Here is a 19,114-nt window from a genome sequence, read left to right as displayed (position 1 = left end):
CCCCTAATGTCACTGCCCACACACTAGTCATTAGATAATCTCCCTAAAATAACTGTTTTTATCATCTGCCTACTCAAGAAACCATAAACAATAATGCCTGAAGAAATCAGATTAAAATGGTGAGCCTGGATTTCAAGATTCATTCTACATTACTTACCAAACCTCATTTCCTTCAGCTTAACATAAATTATACACTCTGATGAAGTTTGTTTCTTTTTTAATTCTCCCTCACAAATGTTCTACCTTATTTTTTGTTCACATTATTTCTCTCAACCTCATCTCCTCAAATCAAATGCAACTCTTAAAATCTAAATATCCCTATTAGGAGGTAATATCAACAAATTAATAACTCAGGATCAGATTTTCAGATATTCAGCAAGTTAGTCACCCAGCCAGGCACCGAGGGGGAAACAAATAAACAAGAAAATCAAAATAAGAGTTCCCTAGCAGCAGAGATAAATACATAGAGTCTGGTGCACATGTAGAACTAGAGAAAGAAGAGAAATCAGCAAGTCAGCACTGATCACTAGGAACCATAGGTTGTTGACCACAAGAAAATACAGGATGGAAATGTATCAACAAACCAATTTTAACTTTCTGCTTGTGTGTCCCCTCTTAAAAATCTGCTAAAACACAAAAGAAAGTCTGAACATACAAGCCAAATCTTTACCAGCTGCTGAAAATATCACCACTAAGGTTTTTTCTTAATCTTCTAGCTCTTGACTACTCTAACCCTACAGGGAATGCTTGTGGTCTGTCACCAGGCTCTGTGCAAAAGAGAAACAATCAGTGATATCTCCAGCCAAAAAAGGCCATAAGTAAACTTAATTTAGACAGGTATTATCTAAAGATATTATAGGCAAGGTAGGACCTCACTAGTTAAACACAGATTGTAACTGTGATATAGAAAGGATTTCTACTTATCTAAGGGAAGTAGTAACTTAACTATATCCTTTTTGTTCTTAAAGGAAGAGATATGCTATATACTTAATGAAATGCACATAACCTAAAGAATATTTTTGTTCTTATGATTTCAGATGATCATCTACTATTTTTGGTTTCAATTCAAGAGCTTAAAACTTCGGCAGGTGGTGGTGTGGTGGTCTACATCTTAATGTTAATTTTTTGTGTGTGTGTTATTAGACTTCTTTGGAGTCCTAACATATTTTGGAAATTCAAAAACTGAACAAATCACAAATGGTGCAGTGGATTAACAATAAAAATAATCTGCAATCTTGAAGGGTAGATGGCATCCAGTTCACTACATCAGATTGTACTTTTCTCCCCACTTCTCAATAAAATTTTTTTAAATGTTTTAATTGTAAATGGAAAAAAAATTTTTTTTAATTGGAGGAAAACTGCTTTACAATGCTGTGTTGGTTTCTGCTGTACAACAACACAAATCAGTCATAATTATACATATATCATCTCCCTCTTGAGCTTCCCTTCCTTCCCCCATCCCACCCCCCTAGGTCATCACAGAGTACCAGGCTGGGCTCCCTGTGAGTCCTAGTGTTAAATATTAATATCATGCAAAAGGCAAATAGTTTCACATGACTTGCTACTAGAGGAAAGTAAATCTATCTAAAGGGGCATCAATCATTTTTCTTTTTAAATAAGAAAGCCATTTAGTAATAAAGTAAAAAGCTGAGCTAAAAGTATCCCTAACCCACTAAATGGGGATGCTCTGAAATTCAAAGAACAAACATCAGGTCAGTTACAAATTAGCAAATAAGGGGATTCTGCAAAGCTGGACAATTAGACTGCTAAGAATACAACAAAATTAGCTTCCTTATCCATCTATCATTTACTCCTCATATTTACCCACTCCTCACCAAAAACAAACCAAATCTACCCTAATAATAACTCATGAAATATCCACATCAATGGGAGATAGAAAAGTACAAGGCATAGGTCCTATCCTCAAAGAATCTACAATCTTATTGAAAGCAATAAATGTATTACAAGACCAATATGGGCAGTACAAGATCAAATTATAGCTTATAAAAACAAGAATAAGCATTACAAAGAAAGGAAGAGATTAGAATGCATCACAGAGCGTGAAGCTTGACTGAGTTAACTTGACAGTGATACAAAAAGACAGGAGGGTGTCTTCTAAGCCAAATCCCACAGAAAAATAACTGAGACAAGAAGTCTAAGAATAAAGCTTCTACCAGCGTTCATGAGAATGCCCATCTAATAACCCCTTAGGTTCTCAGTAGCTCACAGGAGCCAAAGGCAAAAGGAATACAGACTCTTCAGTCCAGATAGCCATCACAGGGAATTTCCTCATTTAAACCAGACTATCCTACCACAATGGCCAACTTAAAACTAGCAGGCTTTTATGATTCTAACGAAAAAAAAAAAAAATGAGCATGATTTCCTCATCCTATTTTTAAAATGTACTAAAATATAACAAAAATGTATAAACAAACATATGTTTTAAAAAACAGAGAGAAAAGATAAAGAATTAGGAGACCACTACCCCTGCCAGTACAGGAGATGCAGGAGATGTGGGTTCAATCCCGAGGTTGGAAAGATGCCTAGGAGAAGGAAACAGCAACCCACTCCAGTACTCTTGCCATGAGAACTCCATGAACAGTATGAAACTGCAAAAAGATATGACACCAGAAGATGGGCCACCCAGCTTGGAAGGTGTCTAATATGCTACTGGAGAAGAGCAGAGAGCAATTACTAACAGCTCCACAAAGAATGAAGCAGCTGGGCCAAAGCAGAAATGACACTCAGTTGTGGACATGTCTGGTGCTGAAAGTAAAGTCCAATGCTGTAAAGAGTAATACTGCATAGGAACCTTTAATGTTAGGTCCATGAATCAAGGAAAACTGGATATAGTCAAGCAGGAGATGGCAAGAGTGAACATCAACATCTTGGGAATCAGTGAACTAAGATGGACGGGAATGGGTGAATTTAATTCAGATGACCATTATACCTACTGCAGCTAAGAATTCCTTAGAAGAAATGGAGTAGGCCTCATAGCCCACAAAGAGTCTGAAATGCAGGAGCTGGCCTTGGAGGACAAAATGAGGCAGGGCAAAGGCTAACAGTTTTGTCAAGAGAACACACTGGTCATAGCAAACAATCTTCTCCAACAGCACAAGAGACAACTCTACACATGGACGTCACAGATGGTCAGTATCCAAATCAGACTGATTGTATTCTTTGCAGCCGATAATGGAGAAGCTCTACAGAGTCAGCAAAAACAAGACCTGGAGCTGACTGTGGCTCAGATCATGAACTCCTTATTGCAAAATCCAGGCTTAAACTGAAGAAAGTAGGGAAAACCAATAAGCCATTCAGCTATGACCTGAATCAAATCCCCTGTGATTATACAGTGGAGGTGATAAATAGATTCAAGGGATCAGATCTGTTAGACAAAGTGTCTGAAGAACTATGGACAGAGGTTCTAACACTATACAGGAGGCAGTGACCAAAACCATCTCAAAGAAAAACAAATTCAAGAATGCAAAGTGGGTTGTCAGAGGAGACTTTGCAAACAGTTGAGAAAAGAAGAGAAGCAAAAAGCAAGGGACAAAGGGGAAGATACACAACTGAATGCAGAGTTCCAGAGAAGAGCAAGGAGAAATAACAGGGACTTCTGAACAGTGTGAAGAAATAGAGGAAAACAACAGAATGGGAAAGCAAGAGATCTCTTCAAGAAAACTAGAGTTATGAAGGGAAGATTTCATGCAAGGATGGACATGATAAAGGACAGAAATGGTAAGGATCTAACAGAGGCAGAAGAGATTAAGAGGACGTGGCAAGAATACACAGAAGAACTATACAAAAAAGGTCTTAATAACTTGGATAACCACGATGATGTGGTCACTCACCTGGAGCCAGACATCCTGGAGTGTGAAGTCAAGTGGGCCTTTGGAAGCATTACTACAAACAAAGCTAGTGGAGGTGATAGAATTCCAGCTGAGCTATTTCAAATCTTAAAAGATGATGCTGTTAAAGTGCTCCACTCAATATGTCAGCAAATTTGAAAAACTCAACAGTGGCCACAGGATGGGAAATGGTCAGTTTTCATTCCAACCCCAAAGAAAGGTAGTGGCAAAGAATGTTCAAATTACTGGATCACTGCACTCATTTCTCATGCTACTAAAAGATTATGCTTAAAATTCTTCAAGTTAGGCTTCAAAAGTATGTGAACCGAGAACTTTCAGATGTACAAGCTGGGTTTAGAAAAGGCAGAAGAACCAGAGATCAAATTGCCAACGATCTCTGGATCATAGAGAAGGGAAGGGAATTCCAGAAAAACATCTACTTCATTGACTACTTGAAAGCCTTTTCCTGTGTGGATCACAACAAACTGTGGAAAATTCTTAAAAGGATGGGAATACCAGACTACCATACCTGTCTCCTGAGAAAGCTGTATGCAGATCAAGAAGCAACAGTTAGAACCGAACATGGAACAGACTGCTTCAAAACTGGAAAGGAGTGGGACAAAGCTGTATGTTGTCACCCTGCTTATTTAACTGATATGCAGAGCACATCATGCGAAATGCTGGGCTGGATGAAGCACAGCTGGATCCAAGACTGCTGGGAGAAATACCAACAACCTCAGTTATGCAGATGATATGCTAACCACAGAAAGTGAACAGGAATTAAAGAGCCTCTTGAGGGTAAAAGAGGAGAGTGAAAAAGCTGGCTTAACACTCAACATTCAAAAAACTAAGATCATGGCATCCAGTCCCATCACTTAATGGCAAATAGATGGGGAAAAAGTGGAAGCAGAGACAGATTTCATTTTCTTGGGCTCCAAAATCCCTGCAGACAGTGACTGTAGCCAGGAAATTAAAAGACGCTTGCTCCTTGGAAGGAAAATGTGAAAGTGAAAATCGCTCAGTTGTGTCTAACTGTTTGCCATCCCATGGAGTGGTCCATGGAATTCTCTAGGCCGGAATACTGGAGTGGGTAGCCTTTCCCTTCTCCAGGGGATCTTCCCAACCCAGGGATTGAAGCCAGGTCTCCTGCACTGCAGGTGGATTCTTTACCAGTTGAGCTACAGGAAGCCCAAGAATACTGGAGTGGGTAGCTTATCACTTCTCCAGTGGATATTCCCGACCCAGGAAATGAACCAGGGTCTCCTGCATTGCAGGCGGATTCTTTACCAACTGAGCTATCAGCAAAAGACGCTTGCTCCTTGGAAGGAAAGCTATGACAAACCTTGACAACATATTAAAAAGCAGAGACATCACTTTGCCAACTAAGGTCTATGTAGTCAAAGCTATGGTTTTTCCAGTAGTCATGTATGGATATGAGAGTTGGACCATAAAGAAGCCTGAGCATCGAAGACTTCATGCTTTTGAACTGTGGTCCTGGAGAAGATCTTAAGAGTTCCTTAGATAGCAAGGAGATCAAACCAGTTAATCCCAAAGGAAATCAACTCTGAACATTCATTGGAAGGACTGATGCTGAAGCTCCAATACTTTGGTCACCTCATGAGAAGAGCCCACTCATTGGAAAAGATCCTGATGCTGGGAAAGTCTGAAGGCAAAAAGAGAAAAGGACAGCAGAGGATGAGATGTTTAGATAGCATAACCAACTCAATGGACATGAGTTTGAGCAAACTCAGGGAGATAGTGAAGGACAGGGAAGCCTGGCATGCTGCAGTCCATGGGGTTGCAAAGAGTCAGACATGACTTTGCAACTGAAGAAAAACATAATGGCTAATGATTCTAAGCATCTTTTGCTGAGCTGATTTTCCACTCTATATCCTCTCCTAAAGATTTTTAATTGGATTATTTTCTTATTATTGAGTTTTTGGAATTTAAATATTCTGATTTTAAGTCCTTTGCAGATATGTGATTTGCAAGTATTTTCTCCTGGTCTAATAACCTGTCTTTTCATTCTGTTAATAGTGTCTTCACAAGCAAAATACTTTTAATTTGATTCAGTCCAATTCATCAGCTTCTTCTTTTCAATCATGATTTTGGTGTCATGTGAAAGAACTTCTTGCTTATAGCCAGTTCACAAAGATTTTCTGTGTTTGCTTCTAAAAACTGTATAGGTTTATATTTCACATTTGGATGTGTGGTACTTTTCAAGTTCATTTTTGTATAATGTGTGTAGTTTAGGTCAAGGTTCACTATTTTGGTATTTGGATGTCCCACTGTTCCAACACCATTTATCAAAAGTGCTACTCTTTTTCCACTTTGCAACTTTGTTAAACATTATTGGCCATATTTCTATGAGTCTACTTCTGAAGTCTATTCTAGTTTGGTGATCTATATGCCTATTCCTTCACCACAGTCTCGACTGTGGTACCTTTGTACTAAGTTTTAAAATCATGCAGCTTGATTTTTCCAACATTTTTCTTTTTAAAAATTGTTTTAGAAATTCTAGGTCCTTTGCCTTTCTATAAAAATTCTAAAATTGGTTTCTCTATCACGACAACCAGTGTTGCTAGGATTTGTTGCTGTTGTTATTGCTTCAAATCTATAAAGCAACTTGAGGAAAATCGATGTCTTATGTATAGTGAATTTTCCAATTCATGAATACAACATGTCTTTATTTAGGAAATTTAAATTTTCCTTTTAAAAAATAAATTAGGAGGGGACATATGTATACTTATAGCTGATTCATGTTTATGTTTGGCAGAGACCAACACAATACTATAAGGCAACTATCCTCAATTAAAAATAAATAAATTTTAAAAATAAATAAAAATTAAAGAAGTTTTAAAAATAAGGATTTTACATTTTCACCATAAAGCTCTCATACATGTTTTGCTACATTGATACCTAAGTACTTCATTTTGTGAGAGCTACTATAAATGGATTTTTTAATATTCCATTTTCAATTATGTGTTGCTAGTACACAGAAATATGATTTTTTTGTGTGTGGGCTGACCGTGAACCACTTACTAAACTCATGTATTCCAGTTATTTTTTTCTGGATTCCTTGGGATTTTATAAACATATAGTCATGCTATCTGCATAAATAGAGACAGCTTTATTTCTTCCTTTCTAATCAGTATGCCATTATTTCTTAAAATATTTTTGCCACACCAGAACCATTATCTTCACATTCTGGGTCTCTGACAACACAAATGTTAGACTTTATGCGAGTTTCAAGATTTCTGAGGAACTTATTTATATTTTTCTCTGTTCTTCAAATTGGATCACTTCTATTTATTTAACTTCACTGACTTACTATGTCATGTCCTCTCTGCTATCAAGCCCGTTCAGTGAGCTTTTCATTTCCATTATTGTATTTCTCAGTTCTAAAATTTCCATTTAGTTCTTCTTTACATCTTCTATTTCTTTGCTGAGACTTTCTATCTTCCCACTCATTCCTGGAATATGGTCATAATATCTGATTTTAAAAGTCTTTTTGAGATAATTTTAACATCTGTGATCCTGGCACTGGTATCTCTTTTCTGCCTTTTCCCAAGTGAGTGCAGATTTCACAGGTTCTTTTTAAGCTGAGTAATCCAAGATTGTATTCTGGACATTTTGAATATTATCTTATGAGAATCTGGCTCCTATTTAAGTCCCACCAAGAGTGCTGGTGTTTTTATTTTAGTCAGTAATTGACCCAGTCGGGTTCACACTTCAAGTTCTGACCATCCTTCTGTAGCCTGCATTTCCAATTTCAGTTTAGTGTGCAAAGCCTTTGAAGTCATACTGAATGTGTTCCATAACTGTCCCACGCAGTGTCCAGTTTGGGTCTTGGGGGTGGTCTATCCCATAATTTGGTCCTCAATGTGCCGTTCAGGATCACACACAAGCACGCACAGCTTGGAAGTCAGCTCAGGAGTCTGTGAGCAATTTTAAGTGGTCACTTTCCCAAGCTTCTCATTCACCTGCAATCCTCTGGATTCCTGGGGCTTCCCTTTTTCAGCCTTCCTACAGAAAGCTGGGGCTTCATTAGCCCCATTCTTCCATATACTTCCCATAACCATGCCCACATCAGGGCCAAGCAACAGAAGAGCAGAGGGAAACGGAAAGCAATGGGACTTGCCCCACTCTCTTGAGACAACAGCTCCTCCAATCTGAGAGGAAGGTTCCTATCCTTCTGAGATTCAGGCTCCTGCCTGCCCCACTGACGCCACTGCCCAGGATTGCTTGAGGCCTGGGATGCAAGAGAATGAAGAAAGAGGGGGAAAAAAAGAAAAAAGAGAAGGATGTGGGGTTGCCACATTCTGAGTACTGGAAGACCTCTTTCCTCTTCCTTGGGTCAGAACTAATGGGATTCTCCTGGTGCTCTTTCTGTCCATGTTAATAATGCTCACGTCCAAGTTTCAGGATACATTAAGTTCAGTCTGGGGCATACTGGAAGAAAAAAATGGTAAACTCACCGACGGTTCAGTAGTACTTTGAATTCTGGTCTTCTTCCCCAATCTGCCTCCTACTATTTATTTTTCAGAGTCCTCAAATAGCCACTCCAAGCATTCTGTCCAGGTCTTACAGCTGCATTCAGTGGGAAAGACAGGGTGAAGTGTGCTTACTCCATCTTATCTGGAACCAGAACCTGGACTATTGCTTCTCATAACAAACTTTGTAGAACTGATTGACTCAACTACTTGTTAAATTTGATCCTAAGAAATTAAAATTTTAAAATAAATCCTGTAATAATCTTTCCCTGAGGAAAAGGGAACAAGCAACTTAACAGGATCACATTATTTTAAGCATATATACTTTTGGCTATTCAATTATTAGGAAAAAAGTGAAGTTCTTAATTATACTTTGCTTTACTTTTCTAAATCTTATTTTACCTGTGGATTTTTGTGAATACTAGGACTGTTATAAAATTTTTAAAAGAAGGAAAAAAAAGAGATTTATTGAAAGTATGACTCAGAGGAAGCTATAAAGTGTTAAAGAAATTGAAAAATAGTTCAGGATGACCAACACTAAGCGTAAGCCCAACAGTTTCAAGAAAACAGTATAGAAAAGCAGGCAGATATCAATTCAAGGTGTGTATGCCATGTTAATTTAAAGTGGGTATAAAGAAAGTAAAGGAAGGCCCTGAAGTGTTTTAGCAATGGCCAGCAAGTGACGTGATTTTCTTGAAGGATTACTCCTCTGCAGAACATAAAAGTGCACAGAAAATGAATCTTATTGTCTGACTCTAAGGGGGTCTCATCAAGTTGAACAGTATATACAGTATGATTCCACATGTGGTTGGGGGTTATGGGTAGGGAGGGAGATTTTATATACACACATGCACTTACAGACATGCACACACACATACAATGTTATGATATACATCATATATGATCAAATGATTATAAATCATATATTATCCATAAATCATATGATTATATTAATTTATATTTTATTATGATTCTATATAATATATATGTATATATTCATGTATGTAGACAAATGGATAGATTAAATATATGCATTCAATGTTTCTAGAAAAAACACAAGAAACCTGTAACAGTGGTTAGAGGGAAGAATGAAAGGGCTAAGGGAAAAAAACTTTTACTTTTTACAGTATTCTTCTGTTTTAAATTCTTTTACCATGAACACTTACACGCTTAAAAAGGGTTGTAAAAAAAAATGGAAGGAGAACATATGCAAAAGTTAAATATGATATAGATATAAGACATTAAAATAAGGTATGTATGAGCCTAGCATTCAGTAGCACTGTTCCTAGCATACAGTAAGCACTCAAACACAGTTACAGATCTTCCTACAAATAAGATGGTACTAATCATTTATAAAGAAGGGTCACAACACTAAACAGCTGATTTTAATTACACTACACTATACTGCACAAATTAACCAGGTATTTTCAAGCATTCAGAAATTTGAGAAAAGATGAACAGTAAGAATGGATTTTAAAGATACTTATTATTATCATTTAATTATACTTTTGCTACAAAAGAAATGTTTGCTTATTTTTCTCAATTTCTTAAGCACTGAAGGGTATAAAGGGAAAAGAGTCTCTCCTTTCCTGGTCCCTCTAATTCCAATACACAAACATAGCCATTCCCAATGGCTCAGTGGCTTCTTGAGTTCTATACAACTGCAGACTTTCTTTGTGCATATAAAGCACATATAAATATGTATGTCTCTATATATGATATTCTCTTTCAAGGAGATTAATCTCTGCTCCTTTAAATAATCTAGACCTACTCTATTTCTTAAATGTCATTTTTCTAAACCCAACTAGAGTAATGAATAAACAAATCTTTAAACTGCCAGATGATGCTAAATCTTCCAATACACTTAAATTGGGATATACTTAAATGGACAGGTTGAACAGTTGAAGTTCTCAATGATCTCCTATCATCCCTTGATAGAAAAGATAAACCTTAACTAGGGCAAACAAAGTTACTTTAAGGGGAAAAAATGCACTAGGTAAAATGAACAAAATGGCAGATGATAGGTTTTTAAAAGATTAAAAGATGTAATGAGGTGTAAGGTGTTATCCCTAATCTTTAGGTCCCAAAGTCTGACTAATATGCTCTCTCAAAAAATAAGTTATTTGAGATCTTCTAACATACCCATATCTGATAGAACAAAAACTCAGTGAGGGCAAGCAAATTTGAAATAACTTTCACAGACATTCTATACTGAACAGACCAGGGGGTCTAATCCAGAAATCACATATTTCTTATATTCTTATGACTGGGGGAACAAAGAAGTCACATTTTACAGCAGCAGATAGAACTTCAAGCAGGAAAGGCAGAAGAGGTAGAACTGGTCTTCTGTAGTAGTAACCTTTCATCTGAACTTTCAGCTTGTGCTCTGCAGTCTTCAAAGCAAAAATAAAATCCAGGACCAATATTCTAGGGTTTCAAAAAAAGTTCCCATAATTCAAAACAAAAACCACAATCTCTTTATGGGTTGTAAGGAAAAACAATTTTTCCCTGCATTTATATGAGGCAAGAAAAATTCCTAATTCAACTAAGAATAAAAAAATTACTTGGTTATAACAGTGGTATTTACTCTATTTGATATCAATAGGATCTTCACTTGCTTTTAGAGGATCTAGAGAAGAAAAATATTTAAAGAAGCTTTAAATTAATTACTTTCTCATCCAAGGTAATATATAAAGAGAAAAACCTCAGTTTTACTTAATTTAATGCTTTGAAAAGGCACAAGAGATAAGATGATATTGATCATTTACAGCATGAAGAGCTAAAACGGGATAGAAAGGCTGGGCAATTTTCTAGTTTTAAGTTCAACAAACCTCATTAGATTGAACACATCATGGAGGTAAGATACATAAGGATTAGTGGTGTGTGTGTGCGTGTGTGTATGTGTGTACAGAAGGAGATGGAAATACAACAAACTTCATTAGATTGAACACATCATGGAGGGAAGACACAAGGATTAGTGGTGTGTGTGTGTGTGTGTGTACAGAAGGAAATGGCAACCCACTCTAATATTCTTGCCTGGGAAATCCCATGGACAAAGAAGCCTGGCAGGCTACAGTCCATGGGGTCACAAGAGTCAGAGACGAGTTAGAACTAAACCACCACTTGTTTCAACTGGAAGCAAGTAAACAAAATATAAACTTCTCAAGATCCGAGGAAGACTTCCTTTGATGAAAAGATCTGAGGATAAATTTTAGTCATTTTATAATATTCTGAATTTCCACATCACACCACCTATATGCAAAGATTAAAAAAAAACCAAAACTTCAAAACTGAATACAAACCATTTTCCGGAAGATCCAAGTGACTATCTCTTGTAACAATGAAGAACTAAACATCTATATAACATGGTTTTGCGAATCTAAACCTTAGTCACCCAAAGATGACTTTACCAACTAGTATTGATAACACTCTGTAACAAATTATTCCAGAATCTTAATAATTCTTTTTCTTACTAAAAAAAAATTTATTAAAATGATAACCAGAAATAGAAGAGTTAATGTTATCCTATTCTCCCACAACTCCATTTACAAATGTACAGTATCACAAAATACAAAGCCACTTTCTACTATCATTCTGCTACTAAGCATAGTATGTCAAGTTTAAATGTACAAAATACATTTTGCCTAAAATAAATGATGTAAACAAATTGAAAAGTGCATATAAGAATAAACTAGGTAATATCTAGTAATATTAAAACCTATTGAAAGAAGTGTGTCGGTCCAATAGCAATTGGTGTCTTACTCCCCACATCACAATCTCAGTTTTCTCCCAATATAAAGGTTTATTGGAGAAAAAGGGGTCCTGATTCCAACTGTGGTGCAGGGAAAGAAAGTTCAAGGAAAGCCTTGAACATGTACTGTGCCAGTAAGCTAGTGATATAAAAGAACACTAAAGTTACATCAGGAGGACAAACAGACAATTTAAAAGGGCTTCCACCAGCCAAAAGAAGTGGAAATTTTAGCATGAAAAGAATAACTGCAATGGATTGAAAGAAAACATATAAAAATCCATGATATCATAGTGATACTCAAAACAGAAAAACAGCTCACTATTCACATAAGGGCACAACTTGTTATTTTGAAAATTGGCAAATAAACAGGAAAAAAAAATCAGGTCTTTATCCGGCCCTTCTTGTAGTAACTATCATTTCAGGAGAAACAAATGGCTGATGAAATAAAATTCTACTCTGTAGAATAATTCCAATTCAGAAATTTGGAAGGAATAAAAGAATCAGAAATATTTTACAACCCCATGGAAACAGTGGATGAAGACAATGTACTCCATCAGCAACAATAACGACACGGATCTCATTGAGCCACTAGGTCTAACTACAAGTTCACAGGAAATGTGGAGGATAGAGGAACATGTTAAACAACACTGCAAGGATGCACTCAGCCAAATCCAGATGTGGACTGCTCTAGCAAACTAAGAACTTCATCTCTCAACAAATAAACAGCAACGCCAAAATTTAAAAAAAAAAAAAAGAGGAGGGGGAACACATGTATATTAAGAGATACTTAAGAGAGATGTCAACTAAATGCAAAGTGCTTACTGTGCACGTGAATCTTTATTTTAAAAACTCAATGTGAAAAGAGTATTTTTAAGACAATAGGAGAAGTTAAATACTGGCTGCTAGATTTTATATGGTATTGAGAAATAATTTTCTTAGGTGTTTAAGACTACAGTGTTTATGTCATTAATAAAGGAATTCCCTAATGTAAATTATGGACCTTAGTTAACAATAATGTATCAATACTGTTTCACCAACTGTAACAAATATAGTACACTAATGCAAGATGTTAATACAGAGGAAACTGTAGATGGGGCCTCTGCACTTCCTGCTCAGTTTTTCCTGTAAACCTGAACCAGTTCTAAAAAAGTAAAGTCTACTAATTAAAAAAAAAAAAGAAAAACTGGAACATGGGCTTCCTCTCCAATCCATTCTTAAAACTGGTCACCTGAAGAGTTTCCACAGTGTTATTATTTCACTTTTGCAATAATGTAGATTCTCCCAAATTTTCCTAATGTTTAACATAAACTACCTCTAATATATTCTCATATTCTTTTTTTTTGGTAGGGAATAAGTGACTAAGACTTTCTTTGTTCCAATAAATATAAATTAATACACTCACAAAACCATTAATCATCAACAAAGTTCTTACAAAGCAATGTCTGGCAAATTTTTATTATTTCCAGCAAAATGCTAAGGCCTTCACACTTTAGGGCCAATGAGAAAGGAATATGCTAGTAATGAGAATTATGCATGAGCTGAGGAATTGTGATGTACAGGAAAAGACAGAGAAAAAGGAGAATGGAAGGAATTCAGGAAAAGAAATTATGAGAATTTTGAAAAGGGGGACTCATTTATCAAAAGGAACAAAACTTAGGGTTCAGGATAAATTCATCATAAAGTATCATTTTATGTTAAAAAAAAATCCTATACAAGTTATCAAAAATTGAACAACAATTTTAAACCAACCAGCCCTATAAAGGGCTAACCTCTGGTTATATACCTTTTCCTTATACATATAGCCTTTTTATTGGGGTCACTGAGTAAGAAAATCATTATGACAACACACAGGCAGGAACAAGAAGTTCAGCTCCATTAAAAGGTTCTCAAAGGGTCTAGATTCCAAAGCACCTACAACAAAAAGAATTTATGAGGCTTTTGCCATACACTGACGTGAATCAGCTTAAGTATCCAGAAGGCATGGTTAGAAAGTCAAGAAAAGAAAGTCAAGGGCTGCCCATTGAAATACAGACCAAAAGATAAAAAAAAAACTATTTTGGAAAGTGAAAAGTTCTGAGGAACTAAAAGCAGATAAGAAAAACATTTTAGGTAGTAGTATGAAAGATGAAATAAGAAGGAAAGGAGAGACTCAGCATCCAAGGATCTCCAATTCACCCATTAAAAGGTACTAAAACTGTTCTTTAAGCTTTATCACATAGAATCCTGAGTAAACCATGGCCAAAATAGGCAGGAGAACTTGCTGAAAGGGCTATAAAGCTGTATCCCGCCTCATCTGGAAACATTTCCTTAGCACCAAGTAGGAGAAAGACAGGTGAAGCAGCACTGTCCAAGCCAAGCTGATATTAACATATCCTTTATGGACTTGGCTGAGAGTAAAACAGATCACTTGGGATCTGTGCAAGCCAGGAAGACAGAGCTCTAGCTGCACCTGTTTGTTCATATCACTGAGATGCAAACAGCTCAAAATAAACATGGAAGAACAGAAAAAGTGACGAAAAGAGAGCACCATCCTTTTCTCTATTCTTCCTTCTCTAATCATCTATTTTTTCAAGTAGTTACAATGGGTGCTGATCTATCCACTGTCTTCCTGATTTCCCATGTTTTGGGAAAGCTAAGTTTGGCCTAAAAACAACTATTAAACAGATCTATAACTGTATTAGCATCATACTCTTAAAAAATGAGTCAATTAGTAGAGAAACTTGGGACAATGAGAAAGCTTAAGGCAAAGGGCAGTGATTAAAACAATAGATGCTACCAGAATACATAATACACATTTCATTAGCTTAACAGAAACTAATTTACAAAAACTCCAAACATCAGTGATTCACAAAGATAGCACATTCACCCTAGAGAATATACAGCTGTGAATCTGAGGGTCCTAAGCTACATAGCATTTTGTCCTTGCTATTCCTACCAACTAGTTATTTCTACCAATTATGGCAACTTCCTTTGCTCTGTATGTTAATACTAAATTCCTTTAGATACTAATGAATGTCCCATAGCAATATCAACCCTCTAGAGTTTAATAAGATCATTCAGTGTGCTAATCACACCTCTATTTAATTTTGATCCAGAAAAAATATTTAAATATCAGTAATATCAGATTATGTCATTAACTGAAAATACAAAGATGCATCAAACTGGCCATATATTAAGGGTTTTACATCCCTAGAATGAAGTCAGAAAAAAAGTTACTTATCCTTGTAGTAAAATAATAGGGACTCAAGTAGTAACAAGGACCTCAAAAATGATGGCTAGGGCCAGAAAGGAGTTATTTGATGAAATTGAAACTAATGAAATCAACATGTAACAAATATTATTATTTTTTATCCTCCCTTCAGTGTGATTTGAAGGCAGCTTTCTTGATGTGATTAAAGCATGTTTAACATCCAAAAACACAAAAAGAAACAACTCAGAGGTGTTTATGTTTAGTTATTTTTTAAAAAGGTAAATTTTAACATAACAGACATTATGTAAACACTTACTAATGCAGAATGTTTCAGGTAATTCACTCCCTCTTATCCTTACTCACCATGAAAAGAAATTCCCAAGGTCCAACTATTCTAAGCAATCAGTATTTCTACAATTACTAGCTAGCAGCAATAAAATGTCCAAGAGAAAAATGTTCAGCATGATTCCACTTAGTTGACACCAGAATATTCAACTGATAAAGAATGTAACTTGAGGTTCAAAGACAATAATAAATTGTTTGGTATATCATACAAAGCAGCTTACCTTGTAGTTTTTTCAATACAGCAACCTCCATTTTCAGAACTTGCTTTGGTTGTTGAGCTGATTCCACCTTCAGTGCAACATTTTCCCTGGTGAGCATGTCCAAGGCATCGTAAATTTCTCCAAAGCCCCCACCCCCAATCTTCCTCAACTGCATGGGAAATAAAAAAAGAACACATACACACACACAATTAATAGAAGATTCTAATTAGAAGTTGATTCATCTCTTATATTTACAAAATAACATATAATTGACTACCCCTATTTTATGCTAAAAGATCTCAATATTATTAACTGAGCATATGCCAAGAATGAATACTTAGAAATAATGTCAAAATTTTTTCCCACAGATTTGTCCACAAGTACTGAATTTATTTCAGCCACAAACAATTTTAAAATTAGGTGTACAGCCAGCATCAGAAACATCATAAAAGACACAGTATCTGAAGCTTCACTTCCCACATATAACTCTCAACCACCAGATCTGTTCTAATTCTAAGGCAATCATTTGAAGACGTTTTAAATCCCTAAAATCTTTTTTTACCAACTGAAATCTCCTCTGGAACCGGACTGAGATGTGTCTGTGGGGAGGTTGGAGGAGGGACAGGCCACCAGAGCCCAGTTCTCTCAGCACCACTTACCCTCCTCTCGGAGGCACTGAATAGCTACAGAGAACATGGCCCCGAAGGGAGGTCCTAGAAAATGGGCCAGCAGCTTGGGGTTAAGGGAACGAAGGACCCCAAGGCACCAAAGAAGTCATTTGGAGGTGGCCCCTCCAAAGCTCAAGCCTGCTAGCTGCCACACAGCTAAGAAATAAAAACCATCTAGGCAGAACTCTTTTTAAATTCCTAATCCACAAGACTGTGATCAAAATAAATGATTGTTTTAAGCCTCTAAATTTTGATGTAGCTTGTCATTGGGTTGGTCAAAAACATTTGGGTTCTTCCATAAGATGTAACAGAAAAATCCAAACGAATCTTTTGGTCAACTCAATGAATAACAGATAACCAAAACACCATCCTTAACAATGAGCCTGTAATTTTTTTTTTACTAAGAGGCCACTATGTCACTCAAATTTGGCAGACATGCTCCACATGTATATTGGCTCTCATTATCAGGACAGAGCAACTATGCCAGGCATAGCTGCATTTGTCACCTTTTGCTATGTCTAATGGAGAACTGCCAACCTTTACCATAGCACTTAACACAAAGCTCTCAACAAAGCAACACACGTGCCTGACTTATATAAAGATTACCAACTGCTGGAATCTCCCTGCACCAGCCATGATGGTGACAAAGTTCTTTCCTATGTTTACTCAAGCAAATTTTCAAAGTCTACTGCTTTGCCTAATAAGTAAAACACTGTACCATAAAAACAAAATTTTTATTTCTAAAAGAAGAATCTTTTTTTTGCAATCTGTTGACAGACTAAGGAAACAACTGAATAGCTTGGCTAAACTTGCCAGTGGAACAAAACCTTGGTTAACAAAAGACCAGGTAGCAATAAAACATATTTAAATATATCCAAAAGAAAAATAGCTTCTTTACTGGAAGAAAGAGAGCAGATTCTGAGTCCAGGGCAAGGAAGCCATCAAAAGACTATAAGGATCCTGTTAAAAAGACTCAGGAGACAACATGAAGGAAATCCCTTTAGTCAAATGAGACAATATGAACATCAATAGCAATGATAACTACAACAGACTGAAACATGTGAAATATGCTTAAATCCATGAATTCTTAATTATAATTTTAAAAATCTCACTGGTCACTTTCAGAAGATGCTCAGTTCAGTTCCGTTCAGTCACTCAGTTGTGTCCGACTCTTGGCGACCCCATGGACTACAACACACCAGGCCTCCTTATCCATCACCAACTCCTAGAGTTTACTCAAACTCGTGTCCATTGAGCCGGTGATGCCATCCAGCCATCTTATTCTCTGTTGTCCTCTTCTTCTCCCAACCTCAATCCTTCCTAGCATCAGGGTCTTTTCCAATGAGTCAGTTCTTCACACCAGATGGCCAAAGTATTGGAGTTTCAGCTTCAGCATCAGTCCTCCCAAAGAATATTCAGGGCTGAGTTCCTTGAGGATGGACTGGTTGGACCTCCTTGCAGTCCAAGGGACTCTCAAGAGTCTTCTCCAACACCACATTTCAAAAGCATCAATTCTTCGGTGCTCAGCTTTCTTTATAGTCCAACTCTCACATCCATATGTGACTACTGGAAAAACCATACCTTTGACTAGATGGACCTTTGTCAGCAAAGTCATGACTCTGCTTCTTAATACATTATCTAGGTTTGCCATAGCTTTTCTTCCAAGGAGCAAGCGTCTTTTAATTTCATGGCAGCAGTCACCATCTGCAGTGATTTTGGAGCCCACGAAAATAAAGTCTTTCACTTTTTCCATTGTTTCCCCATCTATTTGCCATGAAGTGATGGGACCAGATGCCATGATCTTAGTTTTCTGAATGCTGAGTTTTAAGTCAACTCTCCTCTTTCACTTTCATCAAGAGGTTCTTTAGAACTTTCATCTTTCACTTTCATCAAGAGGTTCTTTGCTATCTGCCCTAAGGGTAGTGTCATCTGCGTATCAGAGGTTATTGATATTTCTCCCAGCAATCATAATTCCAGCTTGTGTTTCATCCAATCCAGCATTTCTCATGATGTACTCTACATATAAGCTAAATAAGCAGGGTGACAATATACAGCCTTGACGTACCCCTTTCCCAATTTGGAACCAGTCTGTTGTTCCATGTCCAGTTCTAATTGTTGCTTCTTGACCTGCATACAGATTTCTCAAGAGGCAGGTCAGGTGGTCGGGTATTTCCATCTCTTTCAGAATTTTCCACAGTTTGTTGTGATCCACAGAGTCAAAGGCTTTGGCAGTCAATAAAGCAGAAGTAGATTTTCTTCTGAAATTCTCTTTGTTTTTTTGATGATCTGATGGATGTTGGCAATTGATTTCTGGTTTCTCTGCCTTTTCTAAATCCAGCTTGAACATATGGAAGTTCACGGTTCATGTATTGCTGAAGCCTGGCTTGGAGAATTTTGAGCATTACTTTGCTAGCCTGTGAGATGAGTGCAACTGTGCAGTAGTTTGAGCATTCTTTGGCACTGCCTTTATTTAGGACTGGAATGAAAACTGACCTTTTCCAGTCCTGTGGCCACTGCTGAGTTTTCCAAATTTGCTGACATATTGAGTGCAGCACTTTCAAAGCATCATCTTTTAGGTTTTGAAATAGCTCAAAGCTCAACTGGAATTCCATCACCTCC

At 36.8% G+C, this 19,114-nt stretch overlaps 1 protein-coding gene across 5 annotated transcripts in view; it reads right to left on the bottom strand.

Annotated features, from left to right (window-relative positions):
• The window catches only part of TTBK2 (tau tubulin kinase 2), a 126,376-nt gene that overhangs the window by 64,186 nt on the left and 43,076 nt on the right, over positions 1-19,114 (bottom strand). For 3 of the 5 annotated variants that reach the window (XM_061157450.1, XM_061157448.1, XM_061157449.1), the window contains one exon: positions 15,849-15,996. In XM_061157450.1, the coding sequence (XP_061013433.1) occupies positions 15,849-15,996 (148 nt within the window). Of the gene's footprint in view, positions 1-8,326; positions 8,439-15,848; positions 15,997-19,114 lie in introns of those variants that run through there. The other 2 variants (XM_061157451.1, XM_061157452.1) reach the window with 1 other exon arrangement.

Source organism: Dama dama, chromosome 12, assembly GCF_033118175.1.
Source record: "Dama dama isolate Ldn47 chromosome 12, ASM3311817v1, whole genome shotgun sequence".
Taxonomy (NCBI): Eukaryota; Metazoa; Chordata; class Mammalia; order Artiodactyla; family Cervidae; genus Dama; species Dama dama.
The sequence above is the reverse complement of the archived record's forward strand: the minus strand, read 5'-3'. Positions and strand labels throughout refer to the sequence as shown.